The sequence below is a fragment of the Chinchilla lanigera genome, unplaced genomic scaffold (genome assembly GCF_000276665.1).
Source record: "Chinchilla lanigera isolate Chin_1 unplaced genomic scaffold, ChiLan1.0 scaffold00002, whole genome shotgun sequence".
NCBI classification, from domain to species: Eukaryota; Metazoa; Chordata; class Mammalia; order Rodentia; family Chinchillidae; genus Chinchilla; species Chinchilla lanigera.
The window spans coordinates 7,947,253-7,968,185 of NW_004955403.1; the positions used below are offsets into that span (position 1 = coordinate 7,947,253).

General features: G+C 46.4%; 1 protein-coding gene across 3 annotated transcripts in view; it reads right to left on the reverse strand.

Annotated features, from left to right (window-relative positions):
• Positions 1 to 19,205, reverse strand: part of Myo1b (myosin IB) — a 140,400-nt gene extending 121,195 nt beyond the window's left edge. The window contains exons 1-2 of one of the 3 annotated variants that reach the window (XM_005373287.2): positions 19,132 to 19,205; positions 4,157 to 4,300 (exon numbers count right to left, since the gene is read on the reverse strand). In XM_005373287.2, the coding sequence (XP_005373344.2) occupies positions 4,157 to 4,300; positions 19,132 to 19,191 (204 nt within the window). In that variant the 5' untranslated portion in view covers positions 19,192 to 19,205. The remainder of the gene's footprint in view (positions 1 to 4,156; positions 4,301 to 19,131) is intronic. The other 2 variants (XM_005373288.2, XM_005373291.2) reach the window with 2 other exon arrangements.
• Positions 19,206 to 20,933: the final 1,728 nt, after the last annotated feature.

A 20,933-nucleotide genomic window follows, 5' to 3' on the forward strand; every position in this document is an offset into this window, starting at 1 on the left:
TGTGCCCAGCTTGAACCCTTGCTCCACTCAGAGGAAGAAAAGCAGAGTCTCTGACCCTGGGTGTCACCCACCAGCCCAGCATTTCCCTCTTCCCATCCCGCCAGGTCCCACCCTCCCAGCCACACAGCCCGGACCCCTTCCTGTGAAGACATGTGGGACTGTGCCCGACTTAGGGGCTCTGCAAGGTCCCAAACTGCTAGGGTCCAACCCAGAGCGATGAACCTGCCACCAAAGAATAGGTATTCCAGAGCACGCATGCACGTTACAAAGGAGCGTTACAAAGGGGACGTCACATCGAACCCTACACATTGCCTTACAGAAGAAAACTAAGTTGCTTTCGGGAGCAGAAATGTCAGCAGAACTTCCCGACAACACATAGACTTCACCTATGTTGCAAACCTATTACTCTCTCCTGGCATTAGAAGTCCACCAGCAGAAAAGTCCCAGAAGCCCCTGTGCTCTCGGCTTTCCACTAGGCACGTTCTTCTGCAAAGTACCAGCCTCAACAAAGCTGCACTGCAGGACACTGTACCAAACTCCTGGGGGTTCACAGCTGGCGGCCACCTCAGCACCCATTCTGCTTTCCTTCTCCCTGCTGTGTGGACAGGTCTATCAGGCTGGGCCCCCAGCCCTCTCACAGAGCCCATCTATTTTAGAAAAAGTTGGTGCACCAGATAGAGGCAGGCACTTGAGGCCACGGCCTGCCCAGGGCCAACCTGAGCTCTCTGACTCGGAACGCATGTGCTCCCCTCCTAGACTGCTGCCCGTGAACAGGGCGTGTGAACGCAAAGCTGCTTTGCCACCAGGAAGCCTCGGAATGCAGCAGCAGCCATGGAGGCAACGCAGACAGGCAGTGTGGGAGGTACCTAACACAGGAGGTCCTTGAGGAGACCCCAGAGCCGCAAGGCCCAGTGCATTCTGAAAGCAGAACCATGTCTGGCCTTGCACATACCCAAGCGAATACATCTCCCTTTATTGTCAAGATCAGGTTAGGCTGGGTGATCGCACTTGCAGCTCCTACAACCTAACACAACCTGATGCAAAAAGCCCCTTCCTACCCCGAGCTTCAGGTTTAGCACGAGAGGACCTCAGGGAGCCCCCACCTGTCGGCTGCCTGCACATCCAGGACCATAGGGTTTGTGACTGCCACTCGAGGACAAAGGCGCCCCTCAGGAGTGCACCGTGAAAGCGGAGGCTGGCTCTAATTTCTGACACGGGGAGAGAGGAAGGGAAAGGGAGATGGATGGATGGCAGGGCAGAGGAAGAGTTTCCCGACCCACGGCGGCTCTCCCGGGAGGCTGCGGCTGTCCCCAGAGTTGAAAAGTCTGGGCGGAAAGCTCTCTGTCTCTGCAGCCCCCTTTATCAACCAGGGATCTGAGCACACAAATCACAGTTCAATATACTGCAACGAACCATCCCAGGGCCACCCAAAGTCTAAAACGAAGCTATGGGGCTTTAAAAGATTATGTTTCTAACTATATCTTCTTTTTCTAAGAACTTTAAAAAAAAAAGTAAAGTATAAGCCAGTAAGATGTTGCGTATCGCACGAGCTTGGCCTTGGGTATCAGGCTGAACAATTCTGCAGCAACCCACACACAAAAGCAAAGCAGGAATGTGATAAAGAACAGGAGCCAGAAATAGATTTGCTAAGGGGCCGGAGAGCATGGTAATCAAATTTACCATGAAGTATTTTAATAATTACAAAGGAATATATGCTTAGTCCTACAATACCGGTGTCTGAAAGAGCAACACTCCCGTTCCCGTATCTCCTCCTATCCCATGAGGGGACCCAAAGCTCACAAACCTTTGTCTATATACACACAAATACAACCAGATGTACAGCGCTAAATCCCCTCAATGAAGAAAACGGGATCATATCATAGACATTACACTACAATATACTTTTTCTTAAAAACTGAAAACAGAGAATGCCTCTCCCCCAACGTGACGTGTGTTTAGAAGTTAACAAAAGGAAGGTGTACATCTCATGGAAAGAGCAGTGTCCTGCGTATCCTGAAAAACATTCACTGGTATCGATATCTGGAAGCTAAAGTTAATTTTCTGCTCTTGTTTTATATCCAGAAAGGGCATTCCAAAAATAGTTCCGAAATAAAATTATGTAGGGCTGAAGCCCAGACATTGTGTCTGCTAAAGACTCATGAATGTTAGCACTTGGCATTTTGTTAAAAGGGAGATTGTTTTATTTTCAGTGGCCACAACAAATCAGGTATTCAAATGCACCTAATGTTCTGCTCTCCATCCTATCTTCAGTTCTAAAACTGAACCGTGCTTCTCAGAGCCAAAAAGAAAACTGATCGGCAACGTTACGATATAATCAATTCCACCCATCTCCACCTCAGAGCCCCAGGTTTAAAGGCTGTCTTTTATTTGATATCAGACCACACTTTCAATTAAAGCTGCAGAACCATCAGGCTTCCCCACCTGAAATCAGAACCTCTACCCAGGGAGAGAAGGCGACACCAGGCCTCAGTGCCAAACCAAACAATGCCACTTCCCTGCTCTGCGGCAGCAGCTTCTACCTTTTCCATTTGGATCAGCATTTTAAATAACCTCTGAACTACAACTACACCTCAGTTTAGTATCCAGTTATCAAATTAATATGCCAAGCCAGGATTCACACGTCTCATGTTACGGTCAACCTCCCTTAGCTCCAACACCACCTGTCAAGAAGGATGAAAGAGTTCAATTCCCACAGGATGCCTACTATTTCGTGATGAAATCATTACCTGAAGTTCTTCTCAAAACACGCTTGGTGTTATACTCTGAGTGTCTGTGTGCCTCCAGAACCAAGGTGTTGAAAGCTGATCACCAACACGATGGTTTCGGGAGATGGAGCCTTCAGGAGATGGTTAGATCCTAAGGCAGAGCCAGCATGAAGAATTGGGGCTCTGATAAAAAAATGCTCCACACACACACAAAAAAGCGCTCCACAGAGCGCCCCCCAGTGCAGGGCACAGTGGGAAGACAGCATTTATGCAACAGACACTGAATCCACCAGCTGCTTCATCTTGGAATTCCCAGAACGGTGAGAAATAAATTTCTCTGTTTATAAGCTACCTAACACACAGTATTTTGATACAGCGGCCTAAATGAACTAAGACAGTGATAGAGAAAAGACAGCGATATGTGATAGGAAATAATACAACTTATAACTGTGCCCATGCTTTTTAAAATATATTAGTTTCACCAAAGTAATGGATGTTCCCCTATTTGTATCATTTTATGATCTTTTATTTATTTATACTTCCTCCCCAAGTTGATGGAAAAACCAGGATTCACACGTCTCACGTTACTGTCAACCTCCCTCAAAATGAAGCCTGCCCCCATAGTCCAGTTCTTCGCCATGCACAGACGCACATTTTTCAAAGAGGAAAAGAGAACTCAGTGGCAAGACAAAACCATTAAAACTCTCTCCATCCCATGCTTCCTGTTCCCCTCTCTGCAGCTGATATGGGTAGCCAGGCTCTGTTTCCTTGGCTGAGATAACAACACATCTTGACCTCCCCGGATGCAAGAGCTGTGTTCTATTCCAACTCCTAAAAGGCTACATATAAAGGTATTCTTTAGTCATGCTCTAGAGAACTTGTCAAAGTAATACTGTGAAATCCTCTATAAAGGATTTTTGCAACAAAGGTTTGTTATTGTATATATTTACACGATTGCATTTTTGCACCCTCTTAGAACATAACATGCCAAGTCCCAAGTTTCCAGGGACCAGCACATATTCTTAACTGGTAAAATGCCCTAGTCCCACCTAATGACAAGGGGCAAGAAGGTTCACATCTTTTTGGAAAGTTCTCTGTCTTACATTTTAATGAGCAGCTGTTCTCAACGATTAGACTTTTCTAATCTCACGAAGGCATGCAACAAGATGCTCATGGTTGCAAAACTCTCAATGGATGTACTTCCAAGGATAGGAACTAAAGTCTTCCCTAAGTTTCCAGTGCAACCCTGCACCTTGGGAAAGACAGATCGGCAAACATTCAGAACTGTGAGGGGATAAACAAGGGCCTCTGGACTCTAAGCAACAGAGAAATCAAAAACAAACCAAAAAAAGAGTGTGAGGTAGAAAAGCCAGCTCTCTGCCACAAAATTCGAAGCTTAACCATCCCAAGTGATTCCCCCATGTACTCACATAGATCTCATTGTGGTCGAAACGCTTCTTGAGGTTGTTGATGAAGGTCTCCTCGCTGAGAGGTTCCAAGAGAACCATGTCTCCAACTCCAATCATGTTGTCCAGAAGTGACGTTTTCACCTCCATTTTGGCCATGGTCTCCAGCTGGAGGAGAGAGAGGAAGAGAGTCGGTTTAAATGAAGGACAATGCTCCCTCCAGCCTACATCAGAAAGCTTTGCTTGATGCGGATGCTCCACTGGCCAAAAATGAACCTCCTTCTCAGGCAAAGTCCATCCACAGGAGGAGCAGCTAGGAAACCACGGCTCTGTTTTCTTCTTTAGACCCTCTGCTCTCCCACCTGAGACTGCAACTGTTAGCAAGGAACCTAGAACCCACCTTTCCCCTGGGCCAAGCATACCAAAGTCAGACTTGAACATAGGTGAACCTGCTTCCTCCAGGTTGACACCCACCAGCATTCCAAGACAAAACTCAGAGTGTATTTCCCAAGAAATACGGGTTGCAACATGCTGCTAATACTACTGGTCACTAGCCGGGAAGTACATATACTGTACTAGAGAACTTTCCATGCATGACTTAATTCAATCCTCACAGTAACTCTACGAGGCAGGCACTGTTTTCTCCATCATAAGAAAACTGAAGCTCACAGAGATTAAGAATCTTACTTTGATTACTCAAAAGCGTTTTGCATGTAGTGTTAAAGAGTCACATCACCACTCATAACATTGCATTTATGGAAAGCATCATTCTACAGACTCAAAACTAACTTAGAAGAAAACACAACCAACTATAAATAGTGATTGCCAATTTAACTTTTTTTTTTGAGACAGGGTCTCACTACGCAGTTCAGGCCAGCCTTGAGCTCACTTTATAGGCTAGGCTGGTCTCGAACTCACAATGATCCTCCTGCCTCCACCTCCGGAGTGCTGGGATTACAGGCGTGCGCCACCATGCCCGGCATATATAATATAACCTGCCCAGAGTGACTTTCGTGTTTTTAACCCTCGTTCCAACAGACATGCCACCATATCATGCCAATGGACAGGCAATGACTAGACCAGAAACGTTACAGTTTCCCTTTGGCTCAACGGGAGAGACCACTGAGGGAAACAGGCACACTTCGAGGGCCACATCCTACCCCACTCCCTATACAGGGTGACACTGCACTGAGAAACACTAAATCCCCAAGGCTCCCAATCTGATCACCGCAGTGGACAGCACTAAAGTTCTTCAACTTCTGAACACAAGAATGTGTGTGTGGAGCGGATGTAGTGAGTGTGTGTTATGCGCATGTGCTTGTTTGTGTTACCTTTTCTAAAATTACCAGGATGTAGAAATAAACTCATCTGGGCCATTCTAAATGTCAGTAGCATACAAGACAGGCTTATATAATTTCTGTCTAAATGCCAAAAAACACTGCGAACACTCGCCCCTGGCTGTGAGTGGAACACACTCCCATGCGACAGGAAGGCTGGTGTGCTAGCTCAGGTCTTAGCAATTCAAGCAAACATCCTTCTCTTCTAGTGTACTACTCCCAGCAGGTCTCTCAAAGGCAACAGAAACTACATTTCGTTGGAATGTCTCACAGAAAACTGGAAAAGAATAGTAAGTAATTCATTATTATTCATTGTTAGCAATTCATACGAAGCCACAAACATCTTTCATCCCTGGCTGTAATAAAAAATACTTTTATTTGCCTCTAGGAAGCCAGAAAAGAAGACTAAGATGAAACCAGCAGGTTCTCCAAGGAAGAAGAACCACCAAGAGGGAAGAATTTAACACTCAAAACAATGACAGAGGAATTAGCTCGTTAATGTTTTCATTTCATGCCAACTACACCTGGAATAAATAGTTCCAGGTATCATTAAGACACAACAATGCTAACCCAAAGAATGGTTGTGTTTTGAAGCGGGCCAGGCTCTGCTTTAGAACAAAACAGGTGAGGGTGGGAGGTGTCTGCCATTTTCTGGGGAGGGAACAGGAGCCCAAGAAGCAGCTGGGCTGATGCCAGCATCCAGGAACGACGTGCAAGGAAACAGCACTGTGAGTGCCCAACGTTTGTCACAATAAATCAACACCGGTCAGATTTCCAGCTCTCAGACTCGCACGATGCCAAAAGCGCTCGAGTTGCCACGAATTACACGTAATTTGGGAGAGGAGGGAAGAAGGCTGGGAGGTTAAGGGAAAAGTCAACCAAAGGAGGGTTTCAAAAATAACTACCTCAACCTAGCAATTTAAATTAAGCAAGGTGCCTGAGCAGGAACGCTCTGCCCCAGGTGGATTTCTGGATGTAGTTTATTTATAGAGACAGCTGCGGAAAGATAACACCATTTTAGTACAGGTAACGGTAATGAAGCAGCCAGTCTAACTCTGTACCTAAACCTGTCATCACACAGTGTTTCAAGAAAGTTTGTAGGGCTCCTAACTCTCACACCTCCACCCCAACCTCATAATCCAAAGTGGGAACATGGAATAGGAGCGCAAAACGCATGCTACACTGTGGGCACTTGATTGAAAGGGGAAAACTGAAGACACAATTTGTGCAAACCAAAATATAACAAAGCAAACCAAACCGAAACACTGGAAGGGGCCCATATGTCCATCAACGGATAAAGGGATAGTGAAAATGTGGTATTTCTACAAAAGGGAGTGCTATACTGGTACAAGGAAAGACAAACCTGAGTCATTTTTAAGAAAATGCATGCACCTTGAGACCATAAGGTTAAGTGAAATAAATCAGACACACAAACTTAAATATGGCATGGTTCCTCTTATCTGAGAAGCCTGAAATATAAATGAATTAAACAGAAAAACAGAAGACAGATAATAGGAAACAGGGAGGTAGAGTTTTCATAAATGCAAAGGGGACCGAAAGATGAAGGGAAGGTGGTGAAAAAAGAATTAAGATGCATTATGTCCATGTTACCAACTCCCCACGAGGAATATAATCAGGATGTACTGCAAACACGCACGAATACAAATAAGAATTTAAAAATCCAGTAACAAGATTGATTTAGTCATGTAAATGTTTTTGTTTTTTATCTTTTTAGCACCTACATATGGTGGACATAGTAACAGCTTCTTTCTCCAGGTGAAAACAGGACATCAAGGAAACAACACTGGGCATTTCTGCATCTTCTCACAGCTGAACGGGTTTCCCACACTGTGCCCACCCTCTTCAGGCTGGGTTTAACTTTCTTTCACATCTCAGTGAAATAAGTCAGTATATTTGCTCCACCAAAAGAAACTCCTTTGGTTTTTTCTGTGACCAAGCAATGTTTACCATGGGAACAAATCTCAGAATCACTTGCAAACTCAACATTTCCATAAACTGTCAATGCTCAGATGGGGTTAGAGAGAGAATTAAATGAGAAGGTGTGTAGATATCACTGTGGACGCTTTGTTTACTATGCATGTACATGTGTATACTAACTGTGTCGTGTAGGGATATATATACATTTACACAGGCAGAGATACAGATATAGATACAGTTACAGTACAGATAGACACACAGACATCTTCCCTTCCCAAGGGCCCCCATGGAAATCCATGTTGTTCTGGGGAAATCAGGTGTACCCCATGCTCCAAGAAATACCATGTGACCTATGCTAAAATTACAACACATCTCCCAACCACTGTAACTGATTTAAGGCTGGATGATGCAACCAAACTTGAACCTCTTCAGCTTGGAATATAAAGACAAAGGTCCTCTCTGGCTCTAGATGGTGTGACCAGCCTACGTGACACTTGAACAGCTGTAGCCAGGCAGCCATGCCTGAGGGAAGCTGGTCCCAGGAGGAAGACAACACATGCAGGAAGGCGGGGCAGGAAAATTACTGATAATTATTAGTGATAGGGTCCTAATTAATGTTACAAATCTCTGGATCAAATTGCTCTTGGCACCTGCCCCTTCGTCTCTCAAGTTTTCAGTGATGTAAGCCAATTAGCTCTCCTCACTGTTGAAGGTGATTGGGTAGGACTTTCTATTATTTGTAATAGGAAGCATCTTACCCAATAAAAGAAACTGGTACCAGGAAGTGGAGCATTGTAAATAACACCAAAAAGCAGGGACTTGCTGAGCTAAGACCCAGAGCGCAGGGCACTGGATAGGGAAGATGATCACCTCTGATTATCTGTCTTAGTCACTTTCTCACCACTGAAACATGCACCTGACACCCACAACTTCAAGGGGAAAGGTCTGTCTTGGCTCACGGTTGCAGAAGCTTCAGTCCACGGTCAGCTGGCTCCAAGGCAGGAAGCCCCATCTCTGAACTCATGAGACTTTGGAGGCCACCTTACACTGAAACCACAATATCTAACAGTGAAACACCTGGCCAAGCCATGGCCTTGAGACTTGGACCTTGGACCTGCAACATCAGAGAATCTGAGAAAATTCAGGATACCTGCCAGAATATGGGGTTAGCAAACCTGGCCTGTCTGAAAGGTCAGAGAGGACAACATGGTGCTGCGTGGAAGAGTTACTCTGCCTGGGGTGACCCATTCCAAGCCTGAGACCGGAATAGGCATGGCCACCGTGAAGATGTAGAATCTGAGCTGTACCTCCACAATCTGCTGGCCCCAAGTAAACTCTATTAACCAAGACCTACGGCACTTTGCAGAGAACCAAGGCCAGGAGCTAACGCCACACCCAGGTTCTCCTTTCAATACCTTAAGACTTGGCAGTACCTTTGGTTTGGGTTACTAGTTTATGGCAGCAAATAAACCTGAAAAACAAACTTCATTTTTAAGGGAGCTACAGTACCAAGCAAGTCTGGCTGACAGTGGCTTATGACTGTTTGAGGCCAAGATAATCAGCCCCCAACTCATAAGAACAATAAAAAAGAACTGCTAAAGCATGGCAGACCCCAACCAAGTACTTCCTGACACTCACCTCTGGTATGGCCAAGAAGCTCGCTCTGAGGAGGGTGACCGTGTCTTCAGCCACAGAGATGTACGACGCTGGCTGTGGCATTTTATGTTCCTAAGCACAGGTGTGGTGAGAAAGGGTACAGGAGTGTCAGGCAGACAAAGGGGTGGAGCAGGGCAGAGCAGACCTGCACCTTGCTTTTCCTCCCCATGGGACATTATCCAGTACACAACCCTCGTCCTGCTGCCACCTGATCTGCCCTGCAGGGAGTCCCAAGCGACACACAATCTCATAAAAGGTCCTGTTCAAGCTCCCCAGTAAGGGAATTGCCTATTCATACCTTCTAGCCACTTAAATTTTTTTCCCTATGATCAGCGTTCCTTTTCAGCTTTTGTTATTGTGTTTTTTCAAGCATATGCACAGGAAACATTTCCTACTACGCAACTTCTCTAGATGCCTTGTTTCTCCTATCTTTTGTTGAGGTTTTAATCTCTTGCATAGTATCTAATCAATGTATTAGTCTTGTCTTCATGATTTATTTACTGATTAAAAATCCTCCTTTCCAGATTACACCTGTAATCCCAGCACTCTGAGATGCTCAGGCAGGAGGATCACAAGTTCAAGTCCAGCCTGAGTAACTTAGCGTCTTAGAGACACTGTCTCAAGATTAAAAAGGGGTAGGGTCAAAAGTGATCAAAAACTCTTAGAGAGATTTGCTCTTGGTCCAGCCCAGGAGAGGCCAGAAGTAGGAACTTGGCTTCTGCACAGCCAATCCAATCCTCCTGGACGGTGAGGAGACCAGGTGAGGACCACTTTGATCCCAGCCCTCCACCTTGCCTGGCCTCCTGCCTATTTCCCAAGATTGTATGCGCCCTTCCTGGTCTTCCGACAGCTCCGCGAGTCTGTATGTAGCTATATCCTTCCCACCCTGCCAGCAACTAAGATCGTTAGCTGACATGAAAGTAAATGCCAAGCCCAACATGCAGGATTATATCACCTCTACTCATCAGTATTTCGTAAAACCTAACCTTTTTCTCTGGGCTCTGGTGAAAGCAAGCGACTAAGCACAGTGGCCGGGGTGCCTGGAGGGAGCCTTCAGCCTCAGGGTGCTGATTTAGGCCAACCAGTGCCAGGTGGCTACAGCTGTACCACTCCTTCCGCTCTTGATCTACGCATGAAAAGCAAAGCATGACTGCCACTGTCCCTTCCCCATCTGACCTCATCTCAAGAATTTCCGAAATCACTACCTCTATTTCAGCGTATACTGGTGCATTTACTAGAATCTTTTCCAGTGTAAAATGCCCTTTAAAATATTAAAAGGTTCATTTCAAACTGCCTTCAAAATCCAAAAGAGAATGGAGCACACACATCCTATAGCATCTTAAAACAGCCACCTGTAACCTGACATTTAAGCAGAACTACTCTACCTGGTCACTAACCTGACAGTACAAGCTACTTCACCTGGGATCAGGAATGTGCAGACAACAAGCCCCAAGCCGTGAGCCTCACACACAGCCAGCCAGACCAAGAGACAGCCACATAAAGTACCTGACCACGCCACTCTGCCATACCTTAACCATAACACGGCTTCATATTAATAGTAACAGTAATGAGTCACAAGAGATGGCAGAGAAACTGAAATAAATATCCCACTGGGTGCCACACAAAGCTCACAATACCACAGTAAGAACAAATGCAAATTGTTATACACTTCTCATGGAAGGAACACTCATAATCAGAGTGCAGGGCACAATAATTAACAAGGGTTAGTATTAAGTCACTAACATAAAAAGTTATGAAGCAACTTTGAAAGCAAACCCAAAACAAAGTAACTGGCAGGAAAAGTTCATGAAAGCAGTTACCCACTGCTGGCTTCGTAACTGTACGTGAGGACTTCGCAAACACGTCTGTTGTGACACCATCAGCAACACACATCAGAGGCAGTACTGACAGGGACTTCCCAGCACACGAACAATTGTGCTTTATGTGGCCCCGGTTCCACTCATTAACCTCCTTGTACAGCAGTCATGTACACACCACAGCGCCCTTTCTAGAGAGCCAGCTCTTCCGTGTCCGAGGTCACGCCTTCTTCATCTCTGTTTCCTTAAAAGCGCAGCGCACGGCCTCTCACACACGGTGGGCATTCAGTGAAATACAAAGGAGAAACAAGTATGCAAATCTCCAACTGACAACTGAGTGACAAAACAGTGCACGTCCTCCCAGCTGCCCTCCTCGTTCAAAGACCAGAAGGCAAAATAATGACAATGAAGCGTCCTCCAAAAACTTAATCTCAACAAAGGACAGGAAACAAGACTCGAGCCACTTGGCTCCCAATGCGATCACTAACGCTTTCAAGAATGACATGAGAAACACATTTAAGTCAGCAGGCGGGGCCCATGTGGCAAGATTTCATGAGCAAAATAACTCGCAAAATCCTGGTGGCAAAACAAAGGCATAAGAGGGGCCAAGTCTACAGAACGCAGTTTAGTACCTAACATAATGTGCCAAGTGACTGAGAAATCTGGAATTTCCTTCCTAGAGCTTCTAAAAGGTGCCAAATCTCATCCCTTTCACAGAGTCAGATTAAATTTCCATTCAATTCCGCTCCACCAGCGTGTACAGTATCGAGTTCGGTTGTGCTGCAGTGCTGTGTGAAGTGCTAAGGACACAGTGAATAAGCACAGGCTCTTCTCTGCCCTCACCGCCACCCAGGCCCTCACAGGCCATCACAAAAGCCAAGGACACAGGCCACTTCGGATGTTCCAAAAGATCTCTCTAAAGACCAACAGCAATGCATGTGCACCATTGGAAAAAAAAAAAAAATAGAAAATGCAGATGAGCAAAAAGAACATAAACCAAATTCAATACCATCTTACTTTGGTCTGAACCCCTTGGGATCCTCTTGAAACTTGATTTTTTATAACCCAACAGTTGGCCACCGTTTCCGGTTTTTGTAAGTTTTGTTTTCGTCTCAAGGTAGGGATGCGAAATAATCAGTAGGAGCCATAACACTGCACCAATAATACCCCACCAGTTTTAACTTCAGCCGAACTGCATGGCCATCTGCCTCGTTATCTCCGCTTCCCCTCCCCCCATCCAACGCCACTGAAGTACCAGCTCACTTTATCAGCGGCGTGCCTACCAAGCCTCTTGACATCCCCGCCAAGCCGCTGACATCGAAATCTGTGTCTTCCACCATCTCACACCAAGTACAAAAGAGGAAGCAAAAGGAAACAAAGCTCTTTTTCCTCCTAAATTCCATGGCCACAGCCCAGGTTTCCTCCCTGGCTGGCCCCTGTCTCTTCCTCCTCTCATCCAACCTGTCTCGCCGATCGAGTCACTTGAGGCCCTGTGTGTCCCTGACAGCCCGGAAGGCGGTCCCTGCCCTGTCTCGCCCCCACAGCGCCCCGCAGTTTTCTCCTCCCTACCTCCAGGCACCACCACACCTGAGGCGTCTTTTTTTTTTAGTTAACATTGTTTAATCAATAACAGAGTAGTAAAAAGCAAAACATTTGAAGGTAAGTTTAAAATCTTCTTTTCCATTTAAATAACAGTACCATAATATAGATAGCAGCCCTTCCTCAGGGAGTAAACGCAGAACTTCCTCACTCAGCTATCGGTGAAAAGGCTTTTGATTCCCCTCCTTCCAGAATTTGTTCTGCAAACTACAATCTACTATTCTTCAAAAAATGCTTCTATAAGACTAAACGGTCAAATAACTGGGTATTACACATTCTTGATTTCTATATGGTGAAATGTAAAACTAAGGCCAGGGATGCAGCTCAGTGTTACAAGCGCCTGCCTGGCAAACGCAATGTCCTGAGTTTGATTCCCAGTACCAAAAAAAAAAAAAAAGTGGCCATGTTTCTATGTGGCAAACAAAATGTAAAACTGACTCTTGGTTGTGTTTCTACATTTAAACTATTTGCCTAAATGACTGAGATACAATTAAGAAACAGAAGTGCTGAAACAATATTTTAGGATAGTGAAAATGTGAACACAAATAATTAAAACTAATAAAAAGTTATTGATATAATTTATCTGTACACTCAGAATAAAAGTTATTAGTTTTGGTTTGCTAACAAGAATAACTTATCACAAAGGTGACCTATTTTAAGTAATTATGATTTCCTATGTGCATCCCTCATTACTTTAACTATAACTTGACATTTCAAAGCTGAACTAGGAAAATACACTTCATGATAAGCCCAAGTTAAAAAATCAAAGGCGGGCACGATTGCTTGAAGAAATCCATGCCATGAAGGAATTGAAACCTGATATAGTAACTAAGGACGCTGAGGCATCTTTTAAGATCAGCTTGGTCGGGTGCACCGCGCTTCAAGTCTTTCAGTAACTCTCGGGAGCCTTGGCGCCAATATTCTAGCTAACGCGTCAGCAGATCTTCTCCTGAATAAATGAATGAAATGCAGGGCCATTTTCATGACCCAGCAATCCCACCTGTGGGCAGACACTAAGAGGTAGGGAAACAGAATCGCAACAGACATCTATAAACTCTCTTCCTAACACGTCTTCACAACAGCCCAAACGGTGGAAGTAGCCCCATTGTCCCTCAGTAGACGGAGGCAGACACAGCACGGGCCTGACACATAGGAGCACGGCATTCAGCGTTAGAAATGAAGAAAAGTCTGACACACGCTACGACGTGGATAACCCTTAGCGGCAGTACAAGGACAGATCCCGTCTGACTTCACTGGTATGAGGACCCGGAATAATCCAACCTGTGAAGACAGGAACAGAATGGGGGCAGCAGGGAAGTGGGTGCGGAGTAGCTGAATGGGTACAGAGCTGCCTCTGCGACAACAGCAAGTTCTGGAGGTGGATGCTGCTGATGTTGACATAACATGAATATCATAATACCCAGGAACTTTTGCACTGAAAGTGATAAATTTATGTATATTTTACCAAAATTTGAAAAACAAAAACCAAAACCTTTCCCTTGGCAGAGCACCCATGAGCCCACAAGTTGCCTCCGCCTTTCTGTTCGTCTATACTGTCTCTAGGAAATCCCCCTCCTGAGGCAAAGCCTGCTCCACACACAAAGACGGTGAGGCCTCCAGGAGCCTCCGGAAGCACCCTCCCCAGGCCACCGCCCACAGACCCAGACGACACCGGTCTCCCAGGACCCATCCCCAGGACGGACTCCAGTCAGGCAGCCGTGACCAGGAGACAGGGAAGTTCAGAGACCCAGGGAGCAGGTGTCATTGTGGGACTTTGCCAGGCTCCTGCAGAGAAAGCCTGTCAGAAGAGCGAAGCCAGTGACAGACCAAAGGAGACCCTTATATCCGACAGCCCCTGACTTAAACCAGGGTAGAAGTCATTCCTTGCAAGAGGGCCCGCCAGCGGTTAGGACTGAGCTCGTGTCCCTCCCACATCAAAGCCCTATCCCCGTGTGACAGAGGCGAGGCCTTTGGCATGGAATCAGGTTTAGATGAGGTCACACACCAGGCACAAGGCTGTTAATATCCCTATCAGAAGAGGAGGAGGGGCCAGAGCTCTCAGAACCTCTGTCCCACCATCTGACGGTCAGTGAAAAAGCCGATGTCCACAGGCTGGCAAGAAGACGGTCCGCAGGGACCAGTTCAGCCAGCACCATGACCTTGGACTTCACAGCCTCCTTAACTATGAGAACCCAGTGTCTATTGTGTAAGCCAGGAAGTCCGTGGTGTCCAAGCAGCCAAGCACACAACACACCTCCCCTCACACTGTTGGTTTGCTTGTTTGCTCCTCCCTGGAGAAGCTGGCCGGGGTTCTCCGTGTGCAAAGTCTCTTCTGCCTGGCGGGGGGCGGGGGCATGGGCGCAGGGGTGCACAGCGAGCATGTGAACCCACATGAGGGGCACGGCCTGTTCTTCCGTCCTACGCTGGTCCCATCTAACATCTCCACCCTTGCCTTCCAGTTCCCAATGCACAGGACGGTCAGAAAGCCAGGCTTGAGTTAGAACCAGCATCTATCAACCTGAAGAGCAAGTGGAGCAGGTTTTGTCTTTTTGAGACAGGATCCCACTATGTAGTTCAGGCTGGCCTTGAGCTCACTCTGTTGCCCAGGCTGGTCTCAAACTTGCAATGATCCTCCTGCCTCAGCCTCCTGAGTGCAGGGATTACAGGCGTGCGCCACCACGCCCGGCTGGGACTAGATTATTTAGTTCACTTTATTCAAGCAGAGCGACAGGACCAGTGGGCCGAATGGACCAACCTGGCTCTGCAAAAAGGCTCAGAGGCCTCTAATCTCCATCCCTACCAATACCCTTGGTGTCCACATGTGTCTAACTACTGCATTCACTTCACAAATTATAGTTATACGATTTTCCATTGCTTTATTTCTATGCTGAAACCACTAGCCAGCAAGTGTCCCCACCTCCTCACTTTCGCGAAAGGTCTCCTAAGAATATTTAATGGATTGCTTCTAGGAGGGCTTTCATTAGAATCTCTGGCTAGGGAAGAAACAGGCCCAACTACAGGGCAATTTCCAAAGAATATGTTGTTCCCTTGTGTTCAGACTCTGGATAAGGCAAAGGACTTTAGGTCAACAGGCAATAAGAATCACAGAGATTTGAACGGGAGTGAAAACAAACAACCGGATTAAAGCAAATGGAAGCGCACATGCTCTAAAGCCCGTCTCCAGCCTGGAAAAGTCCTGTGATTGACAGGGGGTGGGCAATTCACTGGCAGGGTGGTTTCAGGAAGCCTAAACCCTGCAGGACATCTGCAGAGCCTGAGACCGGCTAGGGACCACCACGGATCAAGGTCAAGGCTGGTTTCCATCTGGGCATGGGAAGACTGGCTCCGCAAACAAAAGCCACCAACTCGGAGATAACAGGGCTCCATCGGGCAGAGGCTGGTTTACAGGGATTTAAAAACACCTAGAGCTTTATAATTCATACAGTGACAAGAGGGCAACAGTTTTTTTTCCAACTGCAGAAAATGAATATGACAAATATCAGCTGAATTAATTAGAAGGATTTTTTAGCAAAAAAGCGGGGGAGGGTAATAACAACATCAAAGGTTTTGGGTAACCAGCTACCAACCGTGTTTTCTGGCACAGGAACAAGATCTCCAAGGAACAAGGATCCTGGACACAACCTTTCGCTGTCAGAGTGACCATCAGACCCAGGAGGTGTCAGGCATCTCATTTCCAGAAGAGCCAGGGTGAGGCTGAGTTGCTATGACTGGTTTGAGAATGGTCTTTCACACTTCTTAGGTGATCTGCGCAGCCTTCAATGTAACACCCAAATTGTCAAACTCTTCCTAACACCCCAGCACCTTTTCAAGAGCAGCTTCACTTATACCGAGCAGATGTAGCCATAGTTCAGCACACGGGACGCCTTTGATCCATACAATACAGTACTGCACAAGCTTTGCAAACACAGACACAGCTCAAATCCAGGGCAATTCATCCCTGCAGCTCCGATTTCTGATCTACAAACTCAGGGACCACAACATCTATTCCACAGGATTGTAACGCAGCCTGGCTGAGAAAGTGAACTCACCAGATGCAAGTCCCCTGACTGCCATTTCTCCACCTGACCCTAAAGAGCTCTGTCCTATCTTCCAGCAGGTGTGCCCAGGTAACTAACCTACAGACTGGCCTCGTGGGCAGAAGACCTTCCCCAGGAGGTGGCCACACCACTGTCCCACACTCATTTTCCAGAAAAAGTTCTGCACAGCCATGGCAAGGATGGCAGCCTCAGAAAGGGCCACTTCTCAGAGGCCTGACCAGAAAGCCCCAGAGCACCCCAGGTCCCCTACAGTGGCACCCCCCACCTGCCACAACCCCAGAAGGTCCAGAAGGGGTGGCAAAGAGACCAAAACTCATACCACACACCTCATGCTGAATATTACGAGAATCAATGAGCTAACGTCTGAAGGGATATGGGTCCCTGCGGGCCAGGGTAGCCAAAACTATAAACCACTAGTTTTACCCAGAAACACAAACTCAGCTGTAAGAGGGAACGTGCTCATTATAACCCACAGACTTCTCAATCTGTTCCCTCAAGGCAGATAAAAAAATATTTCCAAGAAGTTGAATGTGTTTAGATTGGCAAATCCAAGACACTGGAACCTCTGAGTGAATGCAAAGCCGCTCAAATATACCTCACACACTGGACAGCTCCACTTGGTGCTGCTAGGGGTACAGCTGCCAAGAATCACCAGTAATCATTAAACTGAACACGGCCAGCTTCCCTCCCAAATGAATCCACTTATTAATTAGAGGGTCCCAACTTGGTTTGTTCCACGTGCTAACATCCTCACCAAAGTCCTCTGTCCCTTGTCTGCCCACATCCTGAGCTTATTCAGCCTGCAGCTACCTCTGCAGTCCTCTGTTCTCCTTATACTTGATCAGGCCATCAGATCCCTCAAGAACACCCTCTTACAGCCAACAGCACAGCGCTGCACAGCACGGACGCAGCCAACAGGATTTCCTGTTCCAGGCAGCGCGGGGGCCACTCTGAAAAACGGCAGCTTTTGCATTCTGTAACATGTCACAGGGATCAGAAAGACGGCTGCAGTGGTCCCCCAAAAATCAAGAGTCAAACTGCAGACACGGCTCACCAACGAGCTCACGGTGAGACCGTGGGCACATTTCCATCTCCAAGCCTCAGTTTCCCCACGAAAGTGTACAGCACATCTCCTAATATCCCGTCCCAGTTTCCATCACTGTTGATTCAACTAAAAAAGGCTCTGTTCGTTCCAGAAAGACTGAGCTCTTTCCTTCCGGGGTTCTCAAAAATGTGAGACACCAAAATGCCAGCAAAGGCCAGTCCACAGGACTCTCTCTCAATGACATTCTCCCAGAGGCGAAGGAAAGTGGCTCTCCTTATCCTGAACCCACCATTAGAAATATATATATTAAAAAGTCTAACTACACAGTACACAGCCCAGCAGCTCGCTGTGAGCGAACAGGATCACAGCAAGCAGAGCTACATGCGCCCTCCTTACGTGCACAGAGGCACAGGGCTGGCTGCAAAATGGCGCTGACTATTTCACCAAGTCATCCACTTGTGAAGGCAAAGATTACAAACTGAGAAACCTAAACATTAAAAAGGAAAAAGCTAAGCATTCTTCAACAGTGCAGGTTCGGCGCTGCCCTGGGACTGCACTGAACAAAGTTCTTCAGAATAAAAATTCAGAAGCTCCTTCAGTTACCCACTAAAATAAAGTCTCATAGACTATGTAAACCAAAGAAGAGACGTTCATACATGTACACTAGGGTTTCATGAATGTTTATGAGATGAGAATTGATCAAACAAAACAACACAAAAAGCCCTGATGACGTAAACTCAGAAAGCAAAACTACTTCGTCATTTTAAAGACTTTTTGAAGAGAACAGCTAAATGGCTAAGGTGGGGTGCTTCACCTACACTGATTGAAATAACAATCACATTAGGATTTGGAAGCAGATTTTTAATGTTGGAAGTACTACTTAAAATCAAAAGCAATGTGAGTCATATATATTTGTAAATTCATTCTGTAGTATTCATGAAGAACTAAAAGACACGCAATACAATATATCCACCTACAAGGCATACTCTAACTAGATAATCATTTTTAAGTCACACAAAACATGTACTAAAGTTTATGTTTACAAAACTTACAAATGTTAGGTAAATTTGATTAACAGTTCCAGTTATTTCTAGAAGTCCTACAGGTCACTGCCGTTATTTCGCATTTTGGTACCTGCACACACTTTTTTTTTCTGGCCTTCAATCCAGAACATCCACGGTATTACTAAAAGTTACACAAAATCCCATTTTCAAAGTTAATCAGCTGAACCACATACGGAGCTGTAAGACAAATTTTCCCAAGGGAAGTTTTGGTAAGAAGGAAAATACTCAACAGTGAACTACATTGTAAAATCCCGATTAAGAAAAATTCACTTCCTCCTACAAGTCATTTATCAAAAGAAAAAAATTCTAAGTACATCATTAGACTGTAAACTAGACTGTAAATCATTACGTTAAAAGGCATAAAAATGTAAAATTTACAATTCTACCGTTAGGCAGTTCTACCTTTAGGAACACAGAGAAACTAGAGTTCTTTTGAAACGACGTCCATATACGTTCCCCCTGGTTTAGAAATTAAAACTGCTTACCAACTTTGCTTCTCCATTGTTTTTCCACTGACTGAACCAGCACTTTAGCACACAGTCCATATGAAAGGGAGAGACAAACATTCGTTGTGACAGGGACAGCACACTGAGTCCAACAAATATTTTGCACACAGATAAGAAGGGGAAAGTAGGTCAATATCCTTCGGGCAGGAAGAAGCAGCTTCAGCTTCCAGGCAGGACTGAACTGCAGGATGAAAGGTGCTGGAGTCTCCTCCCACCAACAGCGACTGCTCAGACCTGGGCACCTGTACCCCCGAGCAATGGAGGAGAGCATTCTGTCTCCCAGGCATTTGCAATCTTGAGGGGCAAAGAAAATACTTAAGAACCACAGAATCAATAAAGCAGGACCGCCCATGGGACAGATGATTTGCCTCCAAATGAGGAATTCAGATTAGTATTTACATAATCACCACGGCAAAGGTGACGAAGAAGAATTGGTTTATTAATTTTATTAGTAAAAGACCAATGAAAGCGATAGATCCATTTGCACCAGCAGTGGTACAAGCTGCCCGACGGCACGGTCAGGCCAGCAGGAATGCGTAGAGCAGGGAGGATGGAAAGACATCTGCGAAGCAGCGTGAGGTCCCTCGCTTTACCTGGCACTGACGCCCAGGCTCCCGCCCCACCCCATCCCTTTGCTGACTCCAGGGGTGCAGGCCCACAGGGGCATCACAGCTGCCTTCCCCGGGGCAGGGATCTGCACTGTCCCCAAGGGCGCCGCTGCATCGCCTGTGTCCAGGAGGAACGAAGAGGACAACCTAGAGCAGAGCTACCTCTGGACCCAGGACAGACACGCCGTGACATGGGTGGCTGACTGCTCACTGTCACTGAGAGTCCTGGGTTTGCTACAATCACAGCTGAACTCACCAGTTCGGAGTGACTGGCCATATTACACCCTGATCCCCCAAACCCTTCAGGATAATCTCAGTGGCTCCTAAGCTGGCTGCAATCAACATCACACTTACGGGGTGGTTTCCAAAGCGTTCAGATGGATTTGTACAGAAATGACGGTTCTTTGGAACATGTTTAAAGTCGTTTTATTAAGTGATTACAATAAGGTAACTGGCGTATCCAGGTTTGGGGGTGAACACAAGCGACTCTGGATAATTGCATACGCGTCACCCAAAGGGGACAGAAACCGGAGAGCACACCACAGGGCTGCCTCTACCTTCGGGCACCTGTGGGTTTCAGGCATCAGCTAAAGCACTCTATTTTGAGGAAAAGAGATGCCAACTAACCCAGTGAGTGCTGTCACTGCACTGCTCCTCCAAACGCTCCCCTCCTATTCCATGAGGCCGTGCGTAGCCCCGATGTCTGCCTACTTCCCTTCTCCTTCCTCTGTTTCCAAGAAGATGAGGTTCCCCTGAGTCTTTGCCACTTTCTGGTCTCGCTCCACACTCTAAGCGACCCCAACAGCACCCACAGCTCCAAGCACACCGAGAGGCGCAGGACCCCTTTACCTGACCCATCCTGGCTTCTCCAGAGATACCAGGCCTTGCAATCCAACAGCCTCTGGAACCTTCCTCACTGCCTGGATGGAGCCCCACTTCCCAAACGGAATCCTTCTGCTCAGCCCTACCTGGGCCAACCATCCCCAACACCATGCAAGCCAGAAACCTGGGCGTCACCCACGCTGCAATGCTCCCTGCCCCACCAATCCACTTCCGTCTTCCAACCTATGGTTAAATGCACCGAAGTCTTCACGACAATCTGTGACCCAATCAATCATTCTTAATATCCACTGGCAGGAAAACCATCCAAAACATGACAAAGGTCCTATGTAC